This window comes from Frieseomelitta varia, unplaced genomic scaffold (genome assembly GCF_011392965.1).
Source record: "Frieseomelitta varia isolate USP_RPSP 00005682 unplaced genomic scaffold, Fvar_1.2 scaffold_267, whole genome shotgun sequence".
Lineage (NCBI taxonomy): Eukaryota > Metazoa > Arthropoda > Insecta > Hymenoptera > Apidae > Frieseomelitta > Frieseomelitta varia.
In genome coordinates, this window is record NW_025109998.1 from 37,009 (window position 1) to 59,742 (window position 22,734).

The 22,734-nt window shown below is 36.5% G+C and overlaps 5 protein-coding genes across 15 annotated transcripts; 1 reads left to right on the plus strand and 4 right to left on the minus strand.

The window, feature by feature from the left end:
- Window positions 1-1,901: 1,901 nt before the first annotated feature.
- Window positions 1,902-10,473, minus strand: LOC122528902 (ATP-binding cassette sub-family G member 8). Of its 8 annotated transcripts, XM_043654519.1 has the most exons (9): window positions 7,354-8,741; window positions 7,150-7,281; window positions 5,640-5,707; window positions 4,984-5,199; window positions 4,431-4,927; window positions 4,086-4,368; window positions 3,513-4,018; window positions 2,968-3,434; window positions 1,902-2,910 (listed from the first exon to the last, which is right to left on the minus strand). In XM_043654519.1, the coding sequence occupies exons 4-9, from the start codon at window positions 5,094-5,096 to the stop codon at window positions 2,314-2,316; spliced, it is 2,463 nt and encodes an 820-aa protein (XP_043510454.1). In that variant the 5' UTR covers window positions 5,097-5,199; window positions 5,640-5,707; window positions 7,150-7,281; window positions 7,354-8,741; the 3' UTR covers window positions 1,902-2,313. The 8 variants fall into 8 exon arrangements, with proteins under 8 accessions (XP_043510454.1, XP_043510453.1, XP_043510456.1 ...); XM_043654518.1 differs by lacking the exons at window positions 7,150-7,281; window positions 7,354-8,741 and adding an exon at window positions 10,201-10,473 and having other exon boundaries at window positions 4,984-5,108; XM_043654521.1 differs by lacking the exons at window positions 7,150-7,281; window positions 7,354-8,741 and adding an exon at window positions 10,201-10,473.
- A 358-nt stretch (window positions 10,474-10,831) lies between these two features.
- LOC122528904 (ATP-binding cassette sub-family G member 5) lies at window positions 10,832-13,511 on the plus strand. Of its 3 annotated transcripts, none has more exons than XM_043654527.1 (6): window positions 10,832-10,963; window positions 11,240-11,436; window positions 11,510-12,085; window positions 12,153-12,375; window positions 12,439-12,653; window positions 12,736-13,511. In XM_043654527.1, exons 2-6 carry the CDS (start codon window positions 11,241-11,243, stop codon window positions 13,401-13,403), a joined length of 1,878 nt encoding a protein of 625 aa, XP_043510462.1. In that variant the 5' UTR covers window positions 10,832-10,963; window position 11,240; the 3' UTR covers window positions 13,404-13,511. The 3 variants fall into 3 exon arrangements, with proteins under 3 accessions (XP_043510462.1, XP_043510460.1, XP_043510459.1); XM_043654525.1 differs by having other exon boundaries at window positions 10,913-10,963; window positions 11,174-11,436; XM_043654524.1 differs by having other exon boundaries at window positions 10,939-11,028; window positions 11,174-11,436.
- On the minus strand, window positions 13,449-16,069 carry LOC122528905 (succinyl-CoA:3-ketoacid coenzyme A transferase 1, mitochondrial). Its single transcript, XM_043654528.1, has 7 exons — window positions 15,893-16,069; window positions 15,245-15,625; window positions 14,741-15,166; window positions 14,557-14,665; window positions 14,277-14,493; window positions 13,992-14,203; window positions 13,449-13,930 (listed from the first exon to the last, which is right to left on the minus strand). Exons 1-7 carry the CDS (start codon window positions 15,980-15,982, stop codon window positions 13,740-13,742), a joined length of 1,626 nt encoding a protein of 541 aa, XP_043510463.1. The 5' UTR covers window positions 15,983-16,069; the 3' UTR covers window positions 13,449-13,739.
- Window positions 16,070-16,421: 352 nt separating this feature from the next.
- On the minus strand, window positions 16,422-20,144 carry LOC122528891 (PDZ domain-containing protein GIPC3). 2 transcript variants are annotated; one of them, XM_043654503.1, is made up of 6 exons: window positions 19,728-20,144; window positions 18,502-18,818; window positions 17,496-17,592; window positions 17,023-17,405; window positions 16,850-16,931; window positions 16,422-16,759 (listed from the first exon to the last, which is right to left on the minus strand). In XM_043654503.1, the coding sequence occupies exons 1-6, from the start codon at window positions 19,786-19,788 to the stop codon at window positions 16,602-16,604; spliced, it is 1,098 nt and encodes a 365-aa protein (XP_043510438.1). In that variant the 5' UTR covers window positions 19,789-20,144; the 3' UTR covers window positions 16,422-16,601. The 2 variants fall into 2 exon arrangements, with proteins under 2 accessions (XP_043510438.1, XP_043510439.1); XM_043654504.1 differs by lacking the exon at window positions 19,728-20,144 and adding an exon at window positions 18,909-19,035.
- Window positions 20,145-20,243: 99 nt separating this feature from the next.
- On the minus strand, window positions 20,244-22,410 carry LOC122528890 (glucoside xylosyltransferase 1). Its single transcript, XM_043654502.1, has 2 exons — window positions 21,500-22,410; window positions 20,244-21,413 (listed from the first exon to the last, which is right to left on the minus strand). Exons 1-2 carry the CDS (start codon window positions 21,989-21,991, stop codon window positions 20,760-20,762), a joined length of 1,146 nt encoding a protein of 381 aa, XP_043510437.1. The 5' UTR covers window positions 21,992-22,410; the 3' UTR covers window positions 20,244-20,759.
- Window positions 22,411-22,734: the final 324 nt, after the last annotated feature.

A 22,734-nucleotide genomic window follows, 5' to 3' on the forward strand; every position in this document is an offset into this window, starting at 1 on the left:
TAAAGGATTCAAGAATACATGTCTCTGTGTATGGTGGCTTGTTATGTAGAAGTAACGTGCTAATATAGAATGCGCCGCATACGTTGGTAGGTGGCGAAGTAAAATAATCAATGAAGAGGCGAACGGGATCAGGAGGGAGAAAGCGAAAAGAGCTTTATACATTCGCGCCCACGCGGCCCACAGGTTCTCGTTATTAATCCTGTGCTGGTTTTATTTTCCCTGTCGGTAGAAAGACCTTGCCAAGAATTGGAACGATGGCTCGTACATGGAATCGTCCATTATAATACATGCGACAGCAATTTAATTTCCATTTTCTTAGCAAATATGCAGTTCGTTTCATTCTTCAGAACACTGTCGGAGAAGAAACATCTCCGAATGCTCGATGACTCATATCCAGAGTTAGTAAGAAACTTATTTTCCTCAATTTGCATCTATTTATTTATTTATTACAATATATTATATCATTTAGAATCATCAGAAAAATAAAAAAAATATCTGAGCATTCTTCTTCCGAGATATTCACTCGTATTTGATATTCTACTTACTTTCTTCGAAGTTATAAATTTGTAAGAAACGAACAATTAAGCAGTTTATTAAAACGAAATTAATTTTCAGATATCCCATACGATGATTTCGCTTGAAATCGTCATGAATGACTGTGGATAATTCAGTGTCACAAGAGTAGGAAAAATGAATGCACATAGTATAATCGTAGCCTCAATGAATCAAGGTGCACGCACGTAGAACGCGAGACAGAGAAGTGGTTCATTGATTTTAGAGGTGTAACGACGCGCTGAAGTTTAACGCTCGTGAAACAAGAACGTGATTCTGTTCTCCTGCGGCTTCGCCTAACGAGCTCACGCTTTTTCCAGGAATTCTGCTCACCCGACTTACCACCACCAGTTAATTACTTTCATCGACGGAAGTCGGCATTTACGACGATTGCCCTGCTGCCAATTTGTATTAATTCGGTGAACGAACCAGCGGCTCTCGAAACTTGCACAGGGTGCTCGGAATGCGTCAAGAGAACATCGTAAGAAGCAGAAAAACAAAGGGTATTTTAATTACTAGAAATCTCCACGACAATACGAGTATTGCAAATTTATAAGAGTTCGCGTGAGTCGGAGAATTTGTGGCAGAAATTCTCGTATTAACGCAGAGAAACAGAAACTACAATACAATGCATATCTGGTGTTCAAAGATAAACATCACTCGCCTCCTCCGCTTTGACCATTCGCGAGGTCGATTACGAAGTCAAACATTTACGATACTTGAGATATCTTTATTGACTCTGATAGGAAAATAGTATAATCATCGTGATAAGAATTAAAACTGAATGGAAAATAATCAATGAGAAAAGATACGAAAAGATACGATAAAATGACTGGTTCGATAACATCATTCGAAATCGACTGATTAATCTAGACTGTCTATTTTCTTCTGAGACCGAGTTTGGAATATGCATTACGCTATTAGCCAGATATATTCGTCCTGCGCCGAATATCGACCTCGGCCGTCTAAGCGTTTATTGATAATAAATTTGGAGAATCGCTTTTAGACTCAAAATTTGGTCTAAAAAAAGATAGCTCATCGATTTCTAAGATATTTTTGTTAGTGAATTATTCGACAATTATCTGAAAATAATTTGAACAATAAATTAACGATCTCCGTGAATTTTAAAAATAATTTTTTTGTGGACTTTCGCTAAATAAAAAATTATACTTACCGATCGGACTTCGCCGATATTCTTAGAGTTGTAGATGGAGCTTGTAATCAAGTTTCATGGAACAACCGACTGAGCTTGTTCTCCATATTAATCAATAATTTTCAATTTAAATATTCAAAAATTTGAAGAAGTGTAAAATTAAAGTTCAAACAAAAAAAATCAACGAAGAATAGAATTTTAATTCATTTGTGTTTTATTTTAGATTTCCTCGGTTGATTTGATTATTTCAAAGCAAATACAAAGTACAGATTATTTTAAAGCATTTGAAGGAGAGAAACTGCAAGGTGTATCGGCCCGTCAGGCTTTGGAACTTCATTGTTCAAGTCTATTTTGCGAGTTTTTAAATCCTGTCGTTTTAAAAAGTCACAATAACACAGACAAAAATCAAAGCCCGCGAGCATAACACATAAAATATATTTGACGATGAAGTGAATAATTCCTTGTATACTCCTTATGGTAATCTATTATTGTACTGATAATATTGCAAGAGAATACTCTGCTAGTTAACATTAATAAAATACAGAGATATTGTGTGTAGTTTTTTATGATTTAAGGGTGATGTTTATTCAGTCGTTAATTGTTGCACTTCATGGCTTGTTCGGTGCACTTCTGAGTCTCTTGGGAGTAGTGTATCGAATGCACAGGAATACTAGTATAATCAGAACACTGACAATAGCTATTCCTATACCCAGCCACAATTCTCCTCTTACACTGAACTTGTGCAGTGCAATCTCGTACAATGCTAGAGCACCATCAGGTGGTTCGCAGGCAGCTTGAACTATAATGTCCTGCCTCTGTATTTGCTTTGGCTTGCAATTGGTCAATTTATTCATGACCTCTGTTTGATGAAGCGGAGGCAATAACAAAGACAGAGACCACTGCATTGGACTGATCTTCTGATACCAGCCTGGCAAGTTCTCCAAGTGCAAGGTCACTCCTCCGGCCAAAGTCATTTCTCCAATCACAATGCCAGCAAACAGAGAAGCCAAGTATGTCCACTTGCAAGTGTGAGCAAACAGTATGCAGATTAAATGTTGCAATATTAAATACAGTAAACCAATTCCGAGATAATTCCACAGGGAAGTCAGATTCTCATCTGGCACCAAGTGAAATCCCGACATGGCATAGCTTGGTGCCAAATAAATCAGATAGACTATGCACCAAGATATTATTCCACAGAGGAGCTGAAAGGTAAATCCATTAAGTGAAACGAACGATCACGCGCTACTTTGAATACTCACCTCCAGTAAAATATATACAAATCTCCCATATAAACCATCTTTGATATCTCTTTCCACATTTGGCCTGCTGTCAGCTACTTCGCAGATGGCTATCAGGGTCAGCGGCCAGAAGAAAATTCCTAAGGTAGCGTAATGAAAGCCGACTCGGTCTCTGAGGTGTAAATTCGAGTCACCAGCTACATCCCAAAATATTGCACCAAGTAAAATACTCAAGGAAGCAGAGATGACGATTTTCCTAAGTAATCTGGTCAACGTCCACGGTTGACTGTAGATTAAAGTCCTCAGAAGTAACGCATAGATTTGTGAGAATATGTTGGGACTGGAAATGGAAGGAGGAAGTGCTCCAGGTGGTCCAGGATCGCTTAGTGCTGGTAACCTGGTCCTTGCAAGCTCGGCTAAGTGATCTATCCTCTGTGAGGATTCCAACATGGCTTCCGCAGACAGATCATCCAGCGTAACTAAATCAACTGAAGAAAGAGAAAATTGTTATAAATTTCAGAGAATAATCTTATGGATAATGGAATGTTGGTATTAGAATCACGTACGATAATAGTCAGAGGGATTCTTAAATGGAGGACATGGGAATTCTGCAAGAGCGAAGTATGGCAACATATCCCTCCTAGGACCGGAGTACATGATTCTTCCACCGGAAGTGAGCGCCACTCTAGAGACCATCGTTAATATCTCGTAAGTAGGTGGGTGCAAAGTCAGTACTACTAATCGTTGACCTCTACTAGCCCACTGTCTCAAATATTCCACCAAGAAGAACGCGTCGAAAATGTCCAAGCCGTGCGTTGGCCTGTCTAGAGCAAGGATATGCGAGTCTTGTAACAAACGACACGCCAGGGCAAGTCTTCTTGCTTCAGAAGTCGTCAACGAATTCACAAGACAATGTTTCGTTGCTTCCAGGCCGAGTTCCTGGAGAATTGCATCGGCTTCCAGTTTGGACGTGTTCGGACCTCCTCTAAGAAGCATATAAAAGCTCAGTGTCTGTTGAGCGGTTAAGCCTGGACTTAAACTATTCTCCGTGGACAAATAAGCAACTCGAGACCTGAAAGATGAACCCAAGTTTACAATTTATGGTTCCAGATAATGATCAGACAAATATGTAATTATACCTTAAGATTCTATAGGACACTGATCTCCCATTGAGCAAAATATCTCCTCTCTTGATTCTTTTCCTTCCGGCGATCGTTTCCACGATCTGTTTTCCTTCTTTCTCCGTAGTAGCCATAATAGCCAACACCTCGCTGGCACCTGCCTCCAAAGTGATCCCTCGCAGAAGAGGCAGACCATCGGATCCTGAAGCCTCTACACCTCGTAACTGAAGATGAGGATGTTGGAGACAGGGCACGGGCCTCAGAGGTAATGTGTAGCTTTCTGGACCCAGCATTCCATGCCCTAAAAATCAATTTGCTCTCTTAATTATATAATAGCTAATCTAGAAGTTAAGAAATACTTACCTCTAGGCTCGTGGACACCGTACCCGGGATCTATAGGCGCAATACTGTGCCTCCTATTCGTTCGAATAACTCCGTGAAGAAGATTTGCCTCACTGGCACTCCTCAACTTAGGATTCTCCCTCGAAACAGTCAATTGGGAATGCGCATGTTCTCTTGGAACAGCGTGAACGTGTCTAAAGTCAGGGTCGCTCCTGGCAGACCTCATAGCGGAAGTCCCATGCGCGGATGTTCCTGCATGGGACACTCTGCGACCTTCTTCGCTAGAGTCATAACCGCTAGATCCGTCTCGATTCCTAGAGCTAGGAGGAAGTACCCTCGGGAGACCAAATTTTAAATACGTATACGAATTGCTAGCCAGAGGACTTTTTGGCCCATATCTAGGATGCCTTAGAATGCTCTGCACTGTGGAATCTCTTAATTGGAAGTTCCCATAGGGAAGAGGGGATTTTTCTGCTGATCCAAGCGCCGAATCGGTGAAGTCGGAGTTCAAATTTTGCCTGAAAGTATAATATATTAATTGTGGCATTTTTTTTTAGAATTAAAGAGTAATCACCTATAGATGGACCAAGCGTGAAGATCCTCGCTAGCCGGGGCCTCTAAGCCTCTAGTATCCAATGCTCCAGGCACTGAGTACCTTCGTTCTAGCTCCCACGCTTCCGAGCCCATGCTTTATGGTGTCTGAACAGTTCAAGCGAGACTGGATGAAACGCACGATGGATTGCGTTATGTTCGCAACTCCGGTTTTATAATTTTTTCTTGTAGTTTAGTTCTATAGTTATAATTTTGTCTCATAGTTTAGTTCTATAGTTTTAATTTTGTCTTGTAATTTAGTTCTATAGTTAGTCTTATATGTAGTTACTATCTATAGTTAGTCTTGTAGTAGTTAGTCTATTGTTCCATGGTTCATATGAAAGAATTTGGAATTTTCTCAGATTCGTAACATAAACTACTGTAATTAAAGATCTTTTATTTATTAATTGGTCACGGACTAAAATTTATTTATTGCTTAGGTGATGATAGAGAAAGCAGATAGATAATTGAAAGAAACATTTCAGTGGAACTGTAAATTGAAGTATTTTAATAAATAACAGGACATTTAATATAGGAAATATAACGTATGAATTGTTCCACATGAATAATAATAAATGCATTTGAACAGAGTCGGTTACGTCATTCCATGCGTGCACACCGCGCGAATAATCGGCGTACCTTTGAAATTACTCGCCACTGAAGGCTCGAAATTGTTCACCTCTTGGCCCTCAGTGCCCGGTACTACACTGTGAAAGGAAAGGAACTGAAATCCATACCAAAACGGCTGACAGGAATTCTATTGATCACAATCATATTTATTGCACTCGGTAATTGTTACTTCTTTTTTTTTTTTTTTTTTTAGTTAAATTTCTTTAGTTAAATTTTTTTATCAAAATTAATATTTTATATTTATAATTAATATTTTATTAATTTTGAAGCATGTTTAATAACAATGAATAATAACTGTCTTGTAACTTTTATATAAATTAATTATTTAATTTTGTTGCAACAAGTGGAATTACGGCAGTTATTTGTGAGGCTAATAATAATTCATCAGATATATTATTCAAATGCTATTCAATATCTATTGAATCTCATTTCGGTGCCAGATCACACAAAATTATCACTCTTGCGGCTGTTACGCACATCTGACCGTTAATCGCCTTACTTTTTTTTCCATTTTAGACATCGTTACACGCTCTTACCATCAAACCGTTATCAAATTAATCTTAAATTCATCCAGTTGTTTTTCTGTAGAGATAATTAAAACATTGTGAATTCAATAATACATTAATTCCCTCTCTCACAAATTTTCTTTCAGATGGAGTGACGCACGTGCTGGTTTTGACCTCGGAACGCCGCATCATAAAGCAAACTCGTTGAATATCTATGGAACGACTAGTGCCGATTTCACGAGGATGTGTCACTTCGTATTCACAATGAGTACACGCAGGTTTCCATTTACTTTTATACATTCGCGTAATTATGCTTGCTGTGCGAGCACACGTAGTCGAGAATAGCTTACCGCGGCATTCCTCTTAACGGTGATAAAGTTGGAAACGTGTACAGCATTCTCGAACTTGAACAATTATACCAGAAATAAAAAGTCCTTGAATATTTTTTATTTATTATAAATAAATATTCGTTAGCATATTTTAATTAAAATTTCTGCTTGTAATTGCACATGCCACGAATCTTGGCTTGAAATATTTCAAATTGCAATTGGTGTATCGTTGATTTTTATTTAAAATCAATAAATTGAGTATAAACAGATACATAAAATGAAAATACTCAAGATTTATAATATTTATTATAAATATTAAATCAAAAATAGTGGAACAATAATTGTTCATATTACTGTTTGATTTAAAATTGATAAAATGATACCTTATTTCTTGCTGCATCAGTCTACTTTTTCCATTTATAATTTTTCAAGTTATAAACATCTGAAAGAACATGAATTATGAATCAGAGGGAATGGCAACAGTATTTTAAATGCGTTAATGAATCAACAGAACGTAGTAAATCACGAAGGATCGATTAACGAGTGCAATAGAATAGCAAATAACAGTCTGAGGTAATGTTCTTTTTTTTATATCGGGTGGTCCATGCAACAGCGCTGCACCACGTCAGATGCGGACATTTTTTTCTCGACTCCCAAGCAGTTTCCCGTTAGATGTTGACTTACTTGCCGTATATTTGCACGAAACCGAACGTCTTTTGAGCAGCTTCCTCAAACAAAGGACATTTCTCTAGTCTTTTACTTCTTATAGCTAGTTTATTTTCTTTGCAGGTATTTCCAAGAGAAGAGAATTCCTTCCTGATAAATTTTGAAAACCGTCGTTGAGAAGCTAACTGATGATTGTTATTCGGTAATGGATCTTCTCTTTACCCGTGAAACTGTTCCCTCCGTTTCTTCGACATTGTTGAGATTTTTACTTGTCATCGAATAACGGTATGCCCGTAGGTATCCAAGATTCTACGATATTTCCACAGTTAATCGTCGCTCTCGGTAGTCGTTCAGCTGCACTGCTTCATCATTTAGCTACAAAATCCTTCGAAATAATCAAATTCACATTTGATTTCCATAAATCAAAATGAATTTCCAAGTGCTTCCATAATCTCATCAACTATTTTTTTCTAAAATAGGATTATGTAACGTTCAGTTTTGTATCTTAAAAGAAAAGTATGTACGAAATCCGTATGAAACAGTCATTTGGAGCTTGTCATTTCTATTATCATCTTCAGTCACAAATTCTGCGACGATTTCACGTATGTACATGCAGATTTCTCCTCGCTTAATGTATAATAATTCAGTAAGTTGCGATCATCGACCGGTAATGTTTCCCTATGATTTACGTAACGTCGCGTATAAGCTCTTCTTTTTTAGTGTCTGATAACTATCTTGCATTCGAGTTAACTGTTCATTTGCATATCCCGTTTCTGCAACAGCTGTATCGAACTGGCCACCATATTTTTTTTTTTCCTACCCCCTGTTTCCTCGACGCGTAAAAGTTTTTGGCTAGATTTCCTGAAAAGCATCAACATATCATAGGTTCAGTGGAGCATAGTTTTCTGTGGAAGGTGATATTTAATTAATACACGTTCGACGGTTCGGTAACTTCTCATCGTCAACCACTGAACTATGTGCATGCAAATTTTACTTTTCAATTCACTGGGCATCAGACTTTCGTGATGAAAAGTGATAGTTGTGTGCCAGTGGAGCGACTCCACGTTAAATGGATTAACTATCACGAGCGTGCATGTAACTTGATGACGTGATAACATTCTTCTTTGCTTCTACTTCTTCATTTTCTTCTCCATTCTTTTTTTCTAGATGAGTGCACCGCCACTTCTTGTCACTGCTTTTGTTCTCATAGACTACGAGAGACTGGGCTAATAACTTATTATGACGAAACTCGAGAAAAGCAGCGTTTTATGAAGAAGGATTGATTATTTCCTCGTTACCCGATATCTAGCAGAAATGATTTCTTCTTTTCCAACTATTGGAGTTGATTGTTTGCTTTTTTATCTTTTTTAATTAATATTTAATTTTTTATAAAAACAATTTCTTGTTCTTGATGGCATTAGATTGGTATATTTGTTCTCCAATGGCATGTGTAATTGACATAGACACTCTTCCTGAGGTACAGGAACGTTTTCCAATAGTTTTCCAGTAGTTGGTATATTTGTTTCCAATAGCTTGGATAATTTAGGGAAGCGATACTCCAGTTTCGAAATCTCTTCCGCTGGCTGTGAGATTATCCCACGCACCGATTTCTATGAACATGCACGTGACAGAGAGTGTGTTTTAATAAAGCGTGGCCTGGATACCACGTGCAAGAGACTGTGGAAAGTCCACCAAATCATCGGGTGAATTAGTGCACCGATCGGGGAATGAACCTTGACACTAATGTCACGAGAAACGATAAAAGTACCAGCATGGCTTTTCTGATTCTGCTGGTTGGGTATACTTTTTCTACAGCATAAAATATTCTCTGTACAATTATAACATTATTATAACTAGGAAATTGTTTTTGAAAAAACGGTTCAAAAATTTTTTTAATTTATTCTCTTATCATTGATTCGGGAATTGATTCTTCCAGAAATTTTATTCCTTGAATTTATGTATAAGTTTAAAGTTTAAAAAGTAGATGGTCCAAGAAATAATGATGTGTTTTATGTTTACTTCTGTGGGACTCGATGATTTGTATTCGTTCCACCATTGGAACCACGCGGTAGGGTAAGGAATGCTTTAAGAAGGCTTGCACCGAGGTCAGTGCTGTTGTGTTTTTTTAATATTCCATGGGGGTACGTCCGTCTGCTGTGAGAAAGAGTTGATTAACATTGCAAATCATCCGAGCGTCGTCCATAGTACGTTGAAGTACAGGTGTCGTATGCGCTCATCGAAATCTCCTAACAGTCTTCCTCACGCAAGTCTTTCCCATTACCATTTCTGTTTCTTAAAACTTTCGATAAACTGCATTCACCTCGAAATCAAATCTGTTTTCAATCTTTTGGCAACCATTAAATAATGATAAATCAATAAAAAAATTCGTCTAACGACATGAACGTGATGAGTAACAATAATTAATTTGTTATGTCGTTACTTAAACGATTATCAAGCTAGTGAAAGCATCAGTGAAATGAAAATCATCAGCAGGAAAGTGTGACCACGGAATATTAACCACGCTTGTTGACTTCTTTTTCTTCGCCAGTCAGAATCTCTTCTCTTTCTCCTCCCCTCTTCTCCCGTTTATGTTTCATAAGCGATTAATTTATCAAAAAAATTGGCAAGTAACGTGTATTTGTAAGGAAAATAATTCCCAATCTCACGTATGCTTTCACCGGTACCATTACTCTCTCATTATGCAAAATCAGGTTCTCAGTTGTTGAACCATAACTGGCCATGGTATAATATATCAGCCGTTTCCTTCAGTTTTCCCCTTTTTTTCTGGCTGACAAGAATTCGATCAAGATCTTTCCTCTGCTGTGATGGCATCTCCGTCGGAGAACTCGAGTAAAAAAATGTTTTGCAACTACCCTATGAATCACGAGTCTCTGCTAATTTCTCTCAATTACTCGAAGTAGAAAAAAACAAACGAACTATAGTCTAATGATCTTTTCGTTAAAAGTAGTATTCACGTGCAGGAGGAAGGAGGCAATCACGTGAACGTCGGGAATTGCGCGTGCCACGAAACTTTATACATTCCCGGGAGTCTTCATGACAATGACTCACCACCGGTATTCAGGATGAGCTGGTCGAGTCAAGGTGATGCTGCTCCTCCATTCCGTCGATTCCTCCCGGTCTTCTTCTTCTTCTTCTTCGTTTGATTTGGTTGTCTTCTTGGTTTTCCCTGATAACTTCGAATGGAATTTCGAGAGCAAACACCGTGTCCGTCAGCGAAGGAATCGCACGACGGGAACCGCGAACGCATCACCCGATCCGCGATTGCGATACCGCAGTGGCATCGGTATGTCCAACGCCGAGGAGCCTTTTCTAAACGCTGCCTTCTGACAGACGTACCTTCCGAACCTCCAACGGAACCCCCTCTCTACATTCCCTTCCTTCCTTGCTGGTCTTTCAAATTCTCAATGACGTATCTACTAAAAATCTGGCCCTTGATTTCCGATTGTGTCAATCAATTTATAACTTATTGAGTATTATTTCTGTCGCATTGTTGATCTTTAATCTCGTCCCATCCTTATTAGTATCTACAAAGCATTCAAAGTTGATTTACCATCATCAGAAAGCGTTTTAATGTATCTCAAAACGGGACAAAATCTTGTAGATAACGTTACGAATGTTTGTGAAAAATTACTAGTTGAAGCTGGTATCATTTGGAAGGATCTTCCTGTTTTCTGTGTAATTCTAAACACTAAGGAAAGAACTGGGGATCGGAGTCAGTGAGTACACCCTTGTGCTACCACTGATGCTACCTTCCTCCCACCAAACTCCTCTCAAAGAAGACATTCACCTCATGAAGCCAACTCCCAGCCAGGTATCGTTACCGATGGCTACGTTTTATATGTGATGTTCACTTCTCTAGCCGCTGTGCTATGGTCTGTACGTTGTTTTCTCCATTCTGTGTGTTTTTTTGGAGTGCAATCGCTGCGACCAAATACTATTTTATTGGAAGAACCCAATTGTTTTTTTTTTTTTTTTCGTTTCAATACAACTTCGTTTTCGAAATTTATAATTCACCTTTAAGTTAAACAGGAACTAAGATCTAGTCTTCTCTAAAAAGCTCGTTATGAGATAATCCAGAGGGATTTAGGATGATTCCATCGGACTGTACCCTTGATATCACCAATGTGTTTCATTCCACTGCTGTGGTTATTGAAGGAAGTTGTTTGAGCAAGTCGGAGCCCACTGCCGTGTTGAGAGACGTGTCTGCTCGAGTTCATGGTGGCGAGGTATTAGCGATCTTGGGCTCGAAAGGATCTGGAAAGAGAGCTTTGCTTGACGTTATTGGTAAGATAATGATCTAGGCTTAGATACCGTTAATTGGACGATAGAAATCATCTGGAAGTCTCTTGTCTTTCAGCGGGAAGGGCGGAGGGAGAAACCAGGGGCAGAGTCGTCCTAAACAACAATTTATTAACGCCAGAATTGTTTAGACGACATGGCGGATACGTTGCTCACAGGTGTCATTTGTTACCCAGTCTAACAGTTCGACAGACACTGACCTATGCCACGTGGCTTGCCAATTTGAGCAACAGGGAGGCCAGAGTTCGACAAACTTTGGCCGATCTGGCTCTGTCTCAGGTTGCAAATAGGCCGGTGAACGATCTGACGAAGCCGGAATACAGAAGACTCATGCTGGGAGTACAGTTGGCTAAAGATCCTACGTTGTTACTTTTGGACGAGCCCACTTGGGACACTGATCCGTTAAATACGTATTTGATCGTTTCTATGCTCTGGTCTTACGCAACCAGGAGAGGTTCCATCGTTGTCCTGACGATGGAAACTCCTAGATCAGACGTGTTGCCTTTCGTGAGTCGCGTGACTCTTTTATGTCTGGGAGCAGTGGTTTATTCCGGACCGACCAGAAGTATGTTGGACTATTTCACTTATATCGGTTTTCCGTGTCCTGAACTCGAAAATCCTCTGATGTATTACCGTAAGTACATGTGGATGCAGTAATTAGGTAATTGCTCAATCAAGTTGTAATAATATGGCGGGTTTAGTGTGTTTGTCAACCGTCGACCGTCGCTCGAGAGATCGTTTCTTAGAATCGAATCAGCAGATATCTGTTCTGGTTGAAAAATTCAAGGCCGAGGGCGTTATTTACATGAAAGAGGCGCCCCAAGTGCTGCCCAATATCAAAGATACGCCTCTAGGAATTATGCACAAAGGGTTAGGGCGTGGAATCAAACCAGGATGTTTCTCCACTCTGTTCGCTCTATATTTGTATGTATTTTTAGAAACGTATGGCTCTTCTCTGAAACAATTGATGTAATCTTTACGTTTTAGGAGAGGTATGGCAGCAACATTTGCCTTCAATAAATCTGGCTTGGGGCACTTTACTGCCAGACTATTATTGCTACCGTTTTCCATAGCTCTGATGAGTATCCTCTATTCGCATTCAACCCCTGTGCAATCCAGAATATTTTTGCAAACAGGCGGTCTAGTCTTCAATGTAGTGACTCTGTTCTACGTTGCTGGAATAGCGTGCACAGCTCTCCTTTGTAAGTGCATGTAGACTAATCTTTTTTATCTTTTCGCGCAACTTGACATATCAGCATTACATAACATTTGTTAATTGTCAAGTTCCAGGCTATAGGGCCAGATATTACCAAGAGAAAAGAGAAGGTCTCTATGGTGGAGCAATGTTCTTGACTGCGTACGCATTGCTGAGCTTGCCATTGAGTTTTATATCCACCATGATCACTATTGGCATTCTGGCACCTATTTTAGAGCTACATTTATCTACCTGGGCTTATGCCTGTGGTGTTTTATGGGCTAGCTATGTGGCAGCAGAGCAAATAACCGTTGCAGTGCTCATGGTAGTTGGTAGACCTATCACCGGTGCAATAACTGTGTTATACATGACCTTGGTGTTTTTGATAATTGGATCCGGAGCTATCAGAAGTCTGAAAGGTCTGCCTTATTGGCTTGCTGCAGTTTCCACTGCATTACCTGCCAGGTACGCATCATTGGCTTTGAATCAATTGGCCATTGATGTACCTGCGTTTTTAAATTTGCATTACAATGAAAGTTTCGCGTGTCCTGGAATACCAGAGTTGTGCAGATACCCAGATGGGAGAGCTTATTTAATAGAACGGTTTACACGTGAAGGCGAGAATATATCAGAAGTATTGAACGTTGATCTAAACTTGTTAATTTCTTTAGCTTTTGCTGTTGGACTGAGCATATTTAACAGTGTTCTGTACCTGTTACCACTTCCAGCGAAAGTAAAAGCCAAATTCAGAGAATAAGTTCGATAGAAACTAAAAACAAGAAAGTTTAGATAAAACACTAGATTTCGATAGCAGCGCTTATATTTAAAAACCAATGTATAAATGAATATATATTACAAAACTATATTACCTTTGTTAGAACCTAGCTACTGTGTTGCATAAAGTACTTATGCAGTATAAATACTTTACATTTACAATTATATTACATTTATAATTAACACATCACAATTTTTAGAGATAAAGACGACTTTGTAATTTTATAATTAGAAAATAATGATCGTAACTCATTTTCATTCTTTTTATCAGAATTTAGGCGAAGAAAATTTGCGTGACTTTGTTGATATTTAAAGAAAGTTACTGACAGTCCTCCGAATCTACTTGTTTCATTTCTTGAAGATCATCAGCTACTGAGAATTCGCAACCCGTAGAACTAACAACGTCACTGATGTCAATGTTTGGCGCGATTTCAATTAATTTCAATCCTTCTCCGTGAACTATTTCAAATACTGCCATGTCTGTGATTATTAAGTCCACACATTGTTGACCTGGAATTAAAATACGCGTAACCGTGTCTGTCTTACGAAATATTCCAATGAGGAAAATTACCTGTAACAGGTAAAGTACAATTTTTCAAAATCTTCGGACTTCCGTCTCTAGCTTTATGCTCCATGGTAACTACCACTCTTGTACTTTCTGCAGAAACTAAATCCATTGCACCACCCATTCCTTTCACCATAGTTCCGGGTATCATCCAGTTAGCTAGATCTCCATTCTCTGAAACTTGCATAGCACCAAGCATCGTCAAATTGATGTGACCTCTGAAAAAAGGTTCAAATGTACGATCTTCCACTAACAGTAAAAACAATTAAATATTCAGTCTCCTGTAAGTACCCTCGAATCATTGCAAAGCTTTCGTCGCTGCTAAAGAAAGAGCCTCCAGGAAGGATCGTGACTGTTTCTTTTCCAGCATTTATCAAGTCCGGATCGAGTTCTGACTCGTCCGGGAATGGACCCATACCAAGGATACCATTTTCGGACTGCAGTGTCACTTTCACATTCTTCGGAATGTAATTGCAAGCCAGCATGGGTATGCCGATTCCCAAATTAGCTATAGAAAGTTTATTTAGTAGAAAATTGTTTAATTCGATGTATTTGTTTTTGAATTTCTTACCGTACATTCCGTCTTTGAATTCGAAGGCGGCTCGTCTAATGATTCTGTCCCTTGCTTTGCTTGCTGGTGTCACTTTTCTGGGCTTCACATTTTGCTTCGTATACCGTTTCTAATACAAAAGAAGCGAACGTTTTAATAATCCTCTAAGATATTGAAATATTTAATTTGACAAAGGCATATGAACCTCCACGCGTTTTTCATACGAAGAACCTTTGACAATCCTGTCCACAAAAATTCCTGGCAAATGAACGTGATCAGGATCCAGTTGACCAGTTTCTACAATTTCTTCTACTTCCACAATAGTGATTTTAGCTGCTTTGCACATCACCGGATTGAAATTCCTGGCTGATTTTCTAAAAATTAAATTGCCAGCTTTGTCTGCTTTCCAAGCCTTCACGAGAGCAAAATCTCCTGTTATGGCAGTTTCCATGACGTAGTTCCTTCCACCGAATTGTGCCACATTCCTTGGTTCACCAGATATCTCTGGATTTCCCTTTTCATCATATTTTACGATGATGTTACCTTCTTGAACTATTGTTCCATATGCTGTAGGAGTGTAAAACGCTGGAATACCAGCACCTCCTGCTCGAATACGTTCTGCTAATGTACCCTGTATATGTATAAAAAAGTGTTACTGTGAAATTTTTCTTCAATGTTCTGTAATTTAATTGAAAGTTTTTTAGTTTACCTGCGGTGTTAATTCAACCTCTAATTTACCACTGAGGTACTGTTTCTCAAATTCAGGGTTTTCACCAACGTAGGACGCAATCATTCTTTTAATCCTACATTCCTTCAAAAGTATACCTAATCCAAAGTCTTCAACCCCTGCATTATTTGAAACAACAGTTAGATCTTTGGAACCTCGTTTTAATACAGCCGCAATTAAGTTTTCAGGAATGCCACAAAGTCCAAATCCACCAACCAGAAGTTTAGCACCATCTGGCATGTCTGATATAGCTTCGTCTACAGTCTTGAACACCTTTCCATTTCCTATTGGTGATTTTAACTTTGGGGCCTCTTCTTCTGGCTGAGGGATGTCGGTTTTTATGGAAAAATTCACTGCGCATATCTAGCAAAGAGTAGTTTCATTCCATGTTTATTTAATTTACTAAAGAACAGTATAGTAAATATGACAATTATCTAAATCTTTTTTTATTGCGTATTTTTCGTTATTCTATATATATAAATTAAAAAATTCGATAAATCTAAAATTTATGATAAAGATATAAAATTTACTTAATAAAGAATACAATTAATAGTACACATAATAGATAACAAATCATTTACTAATAAGAAGATAGGTTAGTCGGTATATTTTTATATTAATATTACGTACCCTTGACAATTTAAGATATTTATAATTATTTTTAGATCTCGTGTTAGTACGAAAAAATATACAACTGGCCCTAGTTATGGCAAAAACCATTTTCGTGGCAAAAATTTTCGTTGTAGGTTAAATATTAAAACGTTAAAACGTTCAGTCAGCAATCAGCGCTGATACTAACTTCATAGATAACAGTTCCTTTGATTCTCATTGGTCGATTTTTATTTATTCTTCGATCTTTATTAATAAGAAAAATGTACCAAGATTTAAATTTAAACGAAATAAAGTATTCTGTATCTCTAAAGGAAACGATTAGTCATGCATATATCATTGTCAATAAGTCAAATAATTTTGTAATGATTTTTTAAAGCAAGAGTTTGAAAAACTCTCTGTTATTTTCTCTCTAATTGTTATATCTTTATATTATTTGTTATAATAATTAACAAATATTTAATCAAATTTTTATATTTTTTGGTATATTTTTATGATAATAGATGTCTATAATTCTTTCAAATATATTTTTTTATTTTTATTTTGTATAATTTTAGATATGTATAAATTTATAATATAAATTGTACAAATTCAAAATACTAATTCCTACAAATAATTTACAGTTGAATTATTGAATACCACATTTCTATAGCACAAATTTTAAGCTCATAATGGTTCTTCTTGGTCCTTTCTTCATTTGGTCCTATTAGTTGCCATATAATCGGCGGCATTATCGATGTCTTCCAGCCCTGGCATCAGTCACGGCACCCCATAACTCAATAACGAAGTCATCTGTGAATCCAAAAGCCTCTAAATCCGAATTGTCAATTGCTTCTGCAAATTCACTGCTGTTACGCTTGTCCTCTGCAAGCTCCCAAATTTGCGTAGCTATTTGAAAGAAGAATTCAACAAATGTATCAAACTTTGTAATTGCATTTGTAAATTTTTTATATACACTATTGGATGATTTTATTGTACCTAATTCTGTGTCGTAGATGCCCATGAAACTCTCCAGAATCACATTGATCTTTTCTATACCTATGGTTGCGGTATTATCCACCTGGTAGTCAACAACAAGAGAAAAAATGAATTTTTTTTACAAGAATCTCTATTATAGTTCATCTTCCTTTTTACAAAAGGTAATTAATTACTTCTTGTATAATCTGGGCACTTCCATCAGCTTTGAACCTGAGCGTTTCCTTTCCAGTTCCATAACCGGATTTCTTCCCTTTTCTCATATCTCCTCGTGGACCAATGTTAGCAAAACCATTTTTCAATGGTTCTACAAGTCTCAAGGTAAATGTTTCACCCATAGGAATCTCTTTTAACATTTTTGCTACTTCAAAATGACGCTTGCCAATTAGACTAGTTGAGTTGATCTTCTCCAAATGATCTCCAACCTCGATTACTTTTATCTTGTCGATTGTCGAGCCTTCTTTGATTCGTTTTATGAAGGCGCAGCCAGCACCATTGTCAGTTATAGTTAATCCGAGGGACTCGTTCGTTTTCACCAGTTCTATCTCTTTAGGTCTTCCTAAAAAGGAGCAAATTAGTAATAATTGAAGGAAGGTCCAACAAAACATAATGTTCAAAATATAAAACGATACAAAATTTATAGTTTTACCTTTTTTGTGTGCAAATATGAAATCGCCTACTCCTATCTGACTTCCTAATAACTCATTCATATCAATTTTATGAGTATTCAGAGTGCAGAAAAGAATCTGGAATAATCAAGAATAAAAAATAATCTTTGTATATCACATCTTATTTTAAAGATATATCTAGGGTCAAAGATAGTTATTCAAAGTCATCAAACTCTCTCTTCCATTATATTGGTTTTTCCTATGTCAGTTCTTTTCACATTTACATTTGGAAAAGATTTAGAAAACAATGAAATAATAATAAAGGATTTTAAAAAAATTAGATTACTTTATTTCGAATAAAGGTCATTTTTGATACTGATTTCTATTGAAAATCTAAATCCCATTATCGCGTCATCTATGTCGTTATAGTCTTTATCATCTTTGCATTGTGCTAAGAAATTCCGCAAATTAAAATGTCTTAAATACAATTAACCGCAAGTCAACTTTCACCAGAGTTCTTAAACGGTATTACAGAAGCCAGTCCAATACTGTCTCCGATTTAAACGATATTACATATACAGCTTGGCTAGCAAATGCTCTACTACCTTTTACTCTCTGTTATTACACGGAAAGCTGCACTTAGCTCTAGTATACGCCAGATCGGCCAGAGGCCACAGCCCGGAACCGATGTTTCCTGTATCCGGGATATTCACCCTATGACGAACGACGCTATTTTGTGTACTACAACTGAGTAAATAAATCGTAGGAAGAATTTTGCAACTATTTCTTTTTTTTACTATAAATTTAAAAAGTTTTCAAATAATTAAATGTTTATAGAACTCGATTTGTCCATTGTAATTGCTGTTCTATCATCGCAAGAACTAATTCTTAAATAATCCCCGTAATTAATTACATAATAAATAGAAGCAACAAAATACAGAACTATAGATATATTTTCTTTTCTAAACAATTCTAAAAATGTCAGATAAATTATTTCTATTGATCAATTGATAGGAGTTAATAGAAATTAAATAATAGGAGACTCACTTCTTCCATTGATATATCATAGCAATCAGCTATTTTCTGATAAAGTTCTCGCACATTGTTGAATCCCGATATCAATCCTGTAGGACTTCCATGAGCCAGTTGACAATGAAAGACCGGAGGAGATCTATGCAGTCTTCGTCGTTGCTCTAGATTACCATTCTGTTGCTGGTTGTATGTCCCTTCAGATTCTTTTTGATCATTCTCGTTGCCGTTTCGGTGATTATGATGATTATGGCAATGAGACCTACCATTTAGAACCTTCTCCGACGTAGGGGACTTGGGGGCGGGATGCGTTTTGAACAGCGGCATGCTTACCTCTGCGGAATAAGAACAGGATTTTCTGCCTTAATTTTAGTTTTGACTTATTGTTAATTGAATGTCTCGTAAGTGGATAACGAATCTCAAACCTGTATTTTTTTCCTCACAGCGATATTTTTTTTACATCGTACTTTTACTTATCAAATTTACTTATAAATCATTATATAAAGTTCAATGCAGATTTCTCAGTATTTTAATTATTATTTATTCTTAGATTTTTCCACTTATGCTTTATTAGTTTATGCGTTACTCCATTCTTTTTATCGTTTAATTTTTGAATTCTCCTCCAAGTTATTTCAATTTGTCTAAATTATTGAAATCGTCAAGTGTTTTTTTCTGATTACTGATATGTTTTCAGGAAGCCTACTTACGTTATAATATGTATGTATGTACGTTCGAGATAATGAAAATAAAGAGATAAATGAATTAGAAAACAATGGAAAAAAATGGAATATCTAAAGCTGTTTAATGAGATCATTCAAATGCGATTAATGCCAAGCAAGAAAAATATTTTAACAAATATTCAGGTGAGCGAAAATTTCATTTCGATAACGTAATTATTTCACCTACGATCCAATACAGGTATCAATAAAAATTTTATCGATTAAAATAAGACAATTCATGTAATAACTTTTAAACTTCAAAACAGTTAGATTTGGATCATAAGTTCAAAGTAATAAGAGAGAATAATATACTAAAAATGTAATAATAGTGAAACTGATCTATCAGAGAAGAGAACCACTGGAAGGTCGTATTGTGCTGATTTAACGAATTAACTCGTATTGCAATTCTTACAGTTATTAATTTCATTCAAATGTTACTCGCTGTAGTTTGTGTCTCATGTTTCACGCATGAAAGATCAAAGATGAATATGTATTCTTCTTCAAACAACCGCTAGATCCTCTTACCTTTGCTCTGGGACCGAGTAGAGAACGACGTTACCGTGCGGACGTAAATGGAAATTAGCATGGAAAAGAAACATCAAAACTCTCCATGTCTGACGTGTACTATCTCTCGATTTACCTTTTACTGATCTATAATTTATTCTTATCAGTTTTAATAACGCCCATGTGATTGTTATCAGGACGCTAATTCATTGGTTACACATCGTGCCTCATCGCAGATCGTAGATACCATCTTCCTCCTCCTCGTTTTAAGGCTTCTTGTACATGGTTGATCTCACACCGAGATCTTCCAAGTAAGTTGAACAATTGTTGAACTTCCCAATGGAAGAAGGAAGAAAACACAATATTAGGATTACTTAGTAACACAATTTCACGCGAGTGATCGTAACTCGTAAGAGCGTATCTCCGCACTACAGCTCCCTTATTCGGGACCCTTTCAACGTAATGACCCCCTCTCTTCAGACTACTATAGCGCGTGTTATCGTGACTTCGTTTATTGGTAGAACGGCACTCTGTTAGGTTTGAACGATTCTTTTTATTTCATGTAAAAAAAGTATCACAAGAACATATATTACAGAATAACAAAATAACGAAGTATACAAAAGTATTTTGTAACGTGGTCGCGTACAATTTTTGTAAAAACATTTTTGAACAATATACGTTTCACTTAATGATAGTAAACATTTTGTAGAAGTGACTTAGTACGTCAAGTTTTAAGTATACAAAGTAATTCTACAAATTTTATCTAAAGCTACATTCAAAGAGTATTATTGAAATCATCTTAGCTAATAATTATAATAACATGGTCCTGTTTTTCATTTTTATGTTAAATAGTAACAATCACAGCGCACTTGTTAACAAATAAAATCAGGATGCACTATGGAACATAGTGAGCCTACATATGGATAGAATTGTTCATACTGTATTGTGTTTTAAATATCGTGTAGCAGTCCATTTTGTTTTAATGGCAGGTTGAAGAGGAAGTACTACAATGATTATGTTTTTTCTTTGTATATTAGAAAATACGTTTAAATATTATTGTTGTCCTAAGTGCAACTCAGGCTGGATAATAAATACTTTCCACACTTTGCCACAATTTGACTTATGCTCCAAGGCTAAATAGTTTCTCATTGGCACCAATAAATAATCATAGGGATCTGTATTCAACTGATATTCTTGCATGGCTCTATAAATTGCCTTAAAAGGAGGTTGCTTTTGAGAATGGAAAGTGCCTCTAGAACCATGTAAAACCAAAGCACCTTCTTTCTCTGCCTTTGTACAGACAGGCATATACATGCAATGATCGGGCCTATAATTGTATCTACAAGAGTAGACATACAGCTTTTCAGGATGGTAATGGAATATAATGTTTATTATATCTTGATCTCCCCATGTTATCTTCAATTTATATTCCTTGTGAATTGGTATCACATACTCTATCCATCTGAATTCTCTCATCCTCGTCAGGTTCATTAACATCACTCCAGAATTCACACCCAGTTTTCCATAATAAGGATGTTTGGCAAATCTGTTGTACCATCCTGTATTAGGATCTTCATGTTCCGGACTTAAAGCTGCTAGTTGGCTAGAATTCATTTTCTTGAACTCATCCCAAATTTTCTCTGGTGGAGCCAAGAATAGTGTGTCTGTGTCCACATAAAGAACAGCATCTATATCATTTAATACTGACTGCAACAAACGAACCGTGTATTGAAACATTAATACATGCAATGATCCTTATTTTTTTCTAATTAATTTGATTTTTATGGAATTACGGGAAGGAATAATCGTTGAGCTGCACAAGGTTTGAATAATTTCTTCCACATAGTTACGTCACTGCCTTCAGGAAATGTAATAGGCTTGACAACGAAATCAAAAGTTTTGTTTGAAAGAAGCTTCCATTCTGCCAATTTCTCGTTGAAAGCAGGAATTAAACTGGTCTCTGCCAGAATAACAAACTGCAAAGATCCACGTGTAAAAACTATGGCAGACTTGAGCATTGTTAACGCCTCATCTACTCTATCTCCACAAACTACCACGCAAATTGTCACTTCTCCTGTTATGAAAGGTGGTTGAAACTTTTTAACAGTGGTAGAAACAGCAATGGTTTCTTTGGTGGGTGCATCGTAGACTTTATTGGAGAAATTTGTTAAATTAAGTAGTATTATCAGTACAGTGAAGATAAGGCACAGAAAAAACAATTTATACACAGATTTCATCGTTGGATTTTGTTGAATTTCACGTAGTCCATCGAATTTTTGTTGCATTACAGTTGATAGAAATTATCGCGAAGGAATTTGTTATTCTCATGATCTTATGTATCGTTTATCATTCACATAAATATTAAATAATTACAATGTTCATAACCTCGCTGCAAAATCACCTCGCTAGCAAGTAAACACTGAATGTTTTAAACACAATGGAGGTATTATTTACAATGAAACTGTTGAAAAATTGTCGAATATCTTTGGAATTTAGTAATTGTTGCTATACAAGGTACAAAGGTAGATTTTAATTGTCGGTTCATCTACGTTTTGTTGCTTTCGAAAATATCGATCGGTGTGGTCCATCTTGACAACAGAACCAGTTTTTTAACTCCCACATACATTTTCGGACTGGTAGTGAATTACTATAAATGACATAAATGCATTAAATTTATGTCTCCAACTAAATTAAATAAAAATAATTTTCTATCATATTTTAATTAATTCATTTTTTTTATTATTAAGAAGAATATTGATATTTTAAATATATATATGTATTTTTTCGTTTTTCTTAATTCTTTCAAAACATTTGTATTTCTCAGTTGAACGTTTCTTAACATACAATAATTAGGTACATAATTAATAAGATTAAAAATCGTCACGAATTAGAAATATTTTACATGTGTATACATGCCTACGCACATATATGTATATGTCATATTTCTTTAATAATATATACAAATGTACAGCAATTGAAATAAGAAAATTTATAAAAGTATTTTAAAATAATATGTATATATAATATA

Bases quoted from the DNA above. Each gene is read 5' to 3' on its own strand.
- LOC122528904 (XM_043654527.1), top strand. From the start codon at position 11,241: ATGATTCCATCGGACTGTACCCTTGATATCACCAATGTGTTTCATTCC. The intron at 12,376-12,438 runs GTATGTATTTTT...TTTACGTTTTAG, and splicing joins ACTCTGTTCGCTCTATATTT to GAGAGGTATGGCAGCAACAT. The intron at 12,654-12,735 runs GTAAGTGCATGT...TTAATTGTCAAG, and splicing joins AGCGTGCACAGCTCTCCTTT to TTCCAGGCTATAGGGCCAGA.
- LOC122528891 (XM_043654503.1), bottom strand. From the start codon at position 19,788: ATGCTAATTTCCATTTACGTCCGCACGGTAACGTCGTTCTCTACTCGG. The intron at 17,593-18,501 runs GTGAGTCTCCTA...TGATTATTCCAG, and splicing joins ATGATATATCAATGGAAGAA to ATTCTTTTCTGCACTCTGAA. The intron at 16,932-17,022 runs GTAATTAATTAC...GTTGACTACCAG, and splicing joins GTGCCCAGATTATACAAGAA to GTGGATAATACCGCAACCAT.
- LOC122528902 (XM_043654516.1), bottom strand. From the start codon at position 5,096: ATGGGCTCGGAAGCGTGGGAGCTAGAACGAAGGTACTCAGTGCCTGGA. The intron at 4,369-4,430 runs GTAAGTATTTCT...ATTGATTTTTAG, and splicing joins CGGTGTCCACGAGCCTAGAG to GGCATGGAATGCTGGGTCCA. The intron at 2,911-2,967 runs GTGAGTATTCAA...TTTACCTTTCAG, and splicing joins TTGTATATATTTTACTGGAG to CTCCTCTGTGGAATAATATC.
- LOC122528905 (XM_043654528.1), bottom strand. From the start codon at position 15,982: ATGGTTTTTGCCATAACTAGGGCCAGTTGTATATTTTTTCGTACTAAC. The intron at 15,626-15,892 runs GTACGTAATATT...ACTCTTTGCTAG, and splicing joins AATATCTTAAATTGTCAAGG to ATATGCGCAGTGAATTTTTC. The intron at 14,494-14,556 runs GTAAGAAATTCA...AACTTTCTATAG, and splicing joins ATTCAAAGACGGAATGTACG to CTAATTTGGGAATCGGCATA.
- LOC122528890 (XM_043654502.1), bottom strand. From the start codon at position 21,991: ATGCAACAAAAATTCGATGGACTACGTGAAATTCAACAAAATCCAACG. The intron at 21,414-21,499 runs GTAATTCCATAA...CGTTTGTTGCAG, and splicing joins CTCAACGATTATTCCTTCCC to TCAGTATTAAATGATATAGA.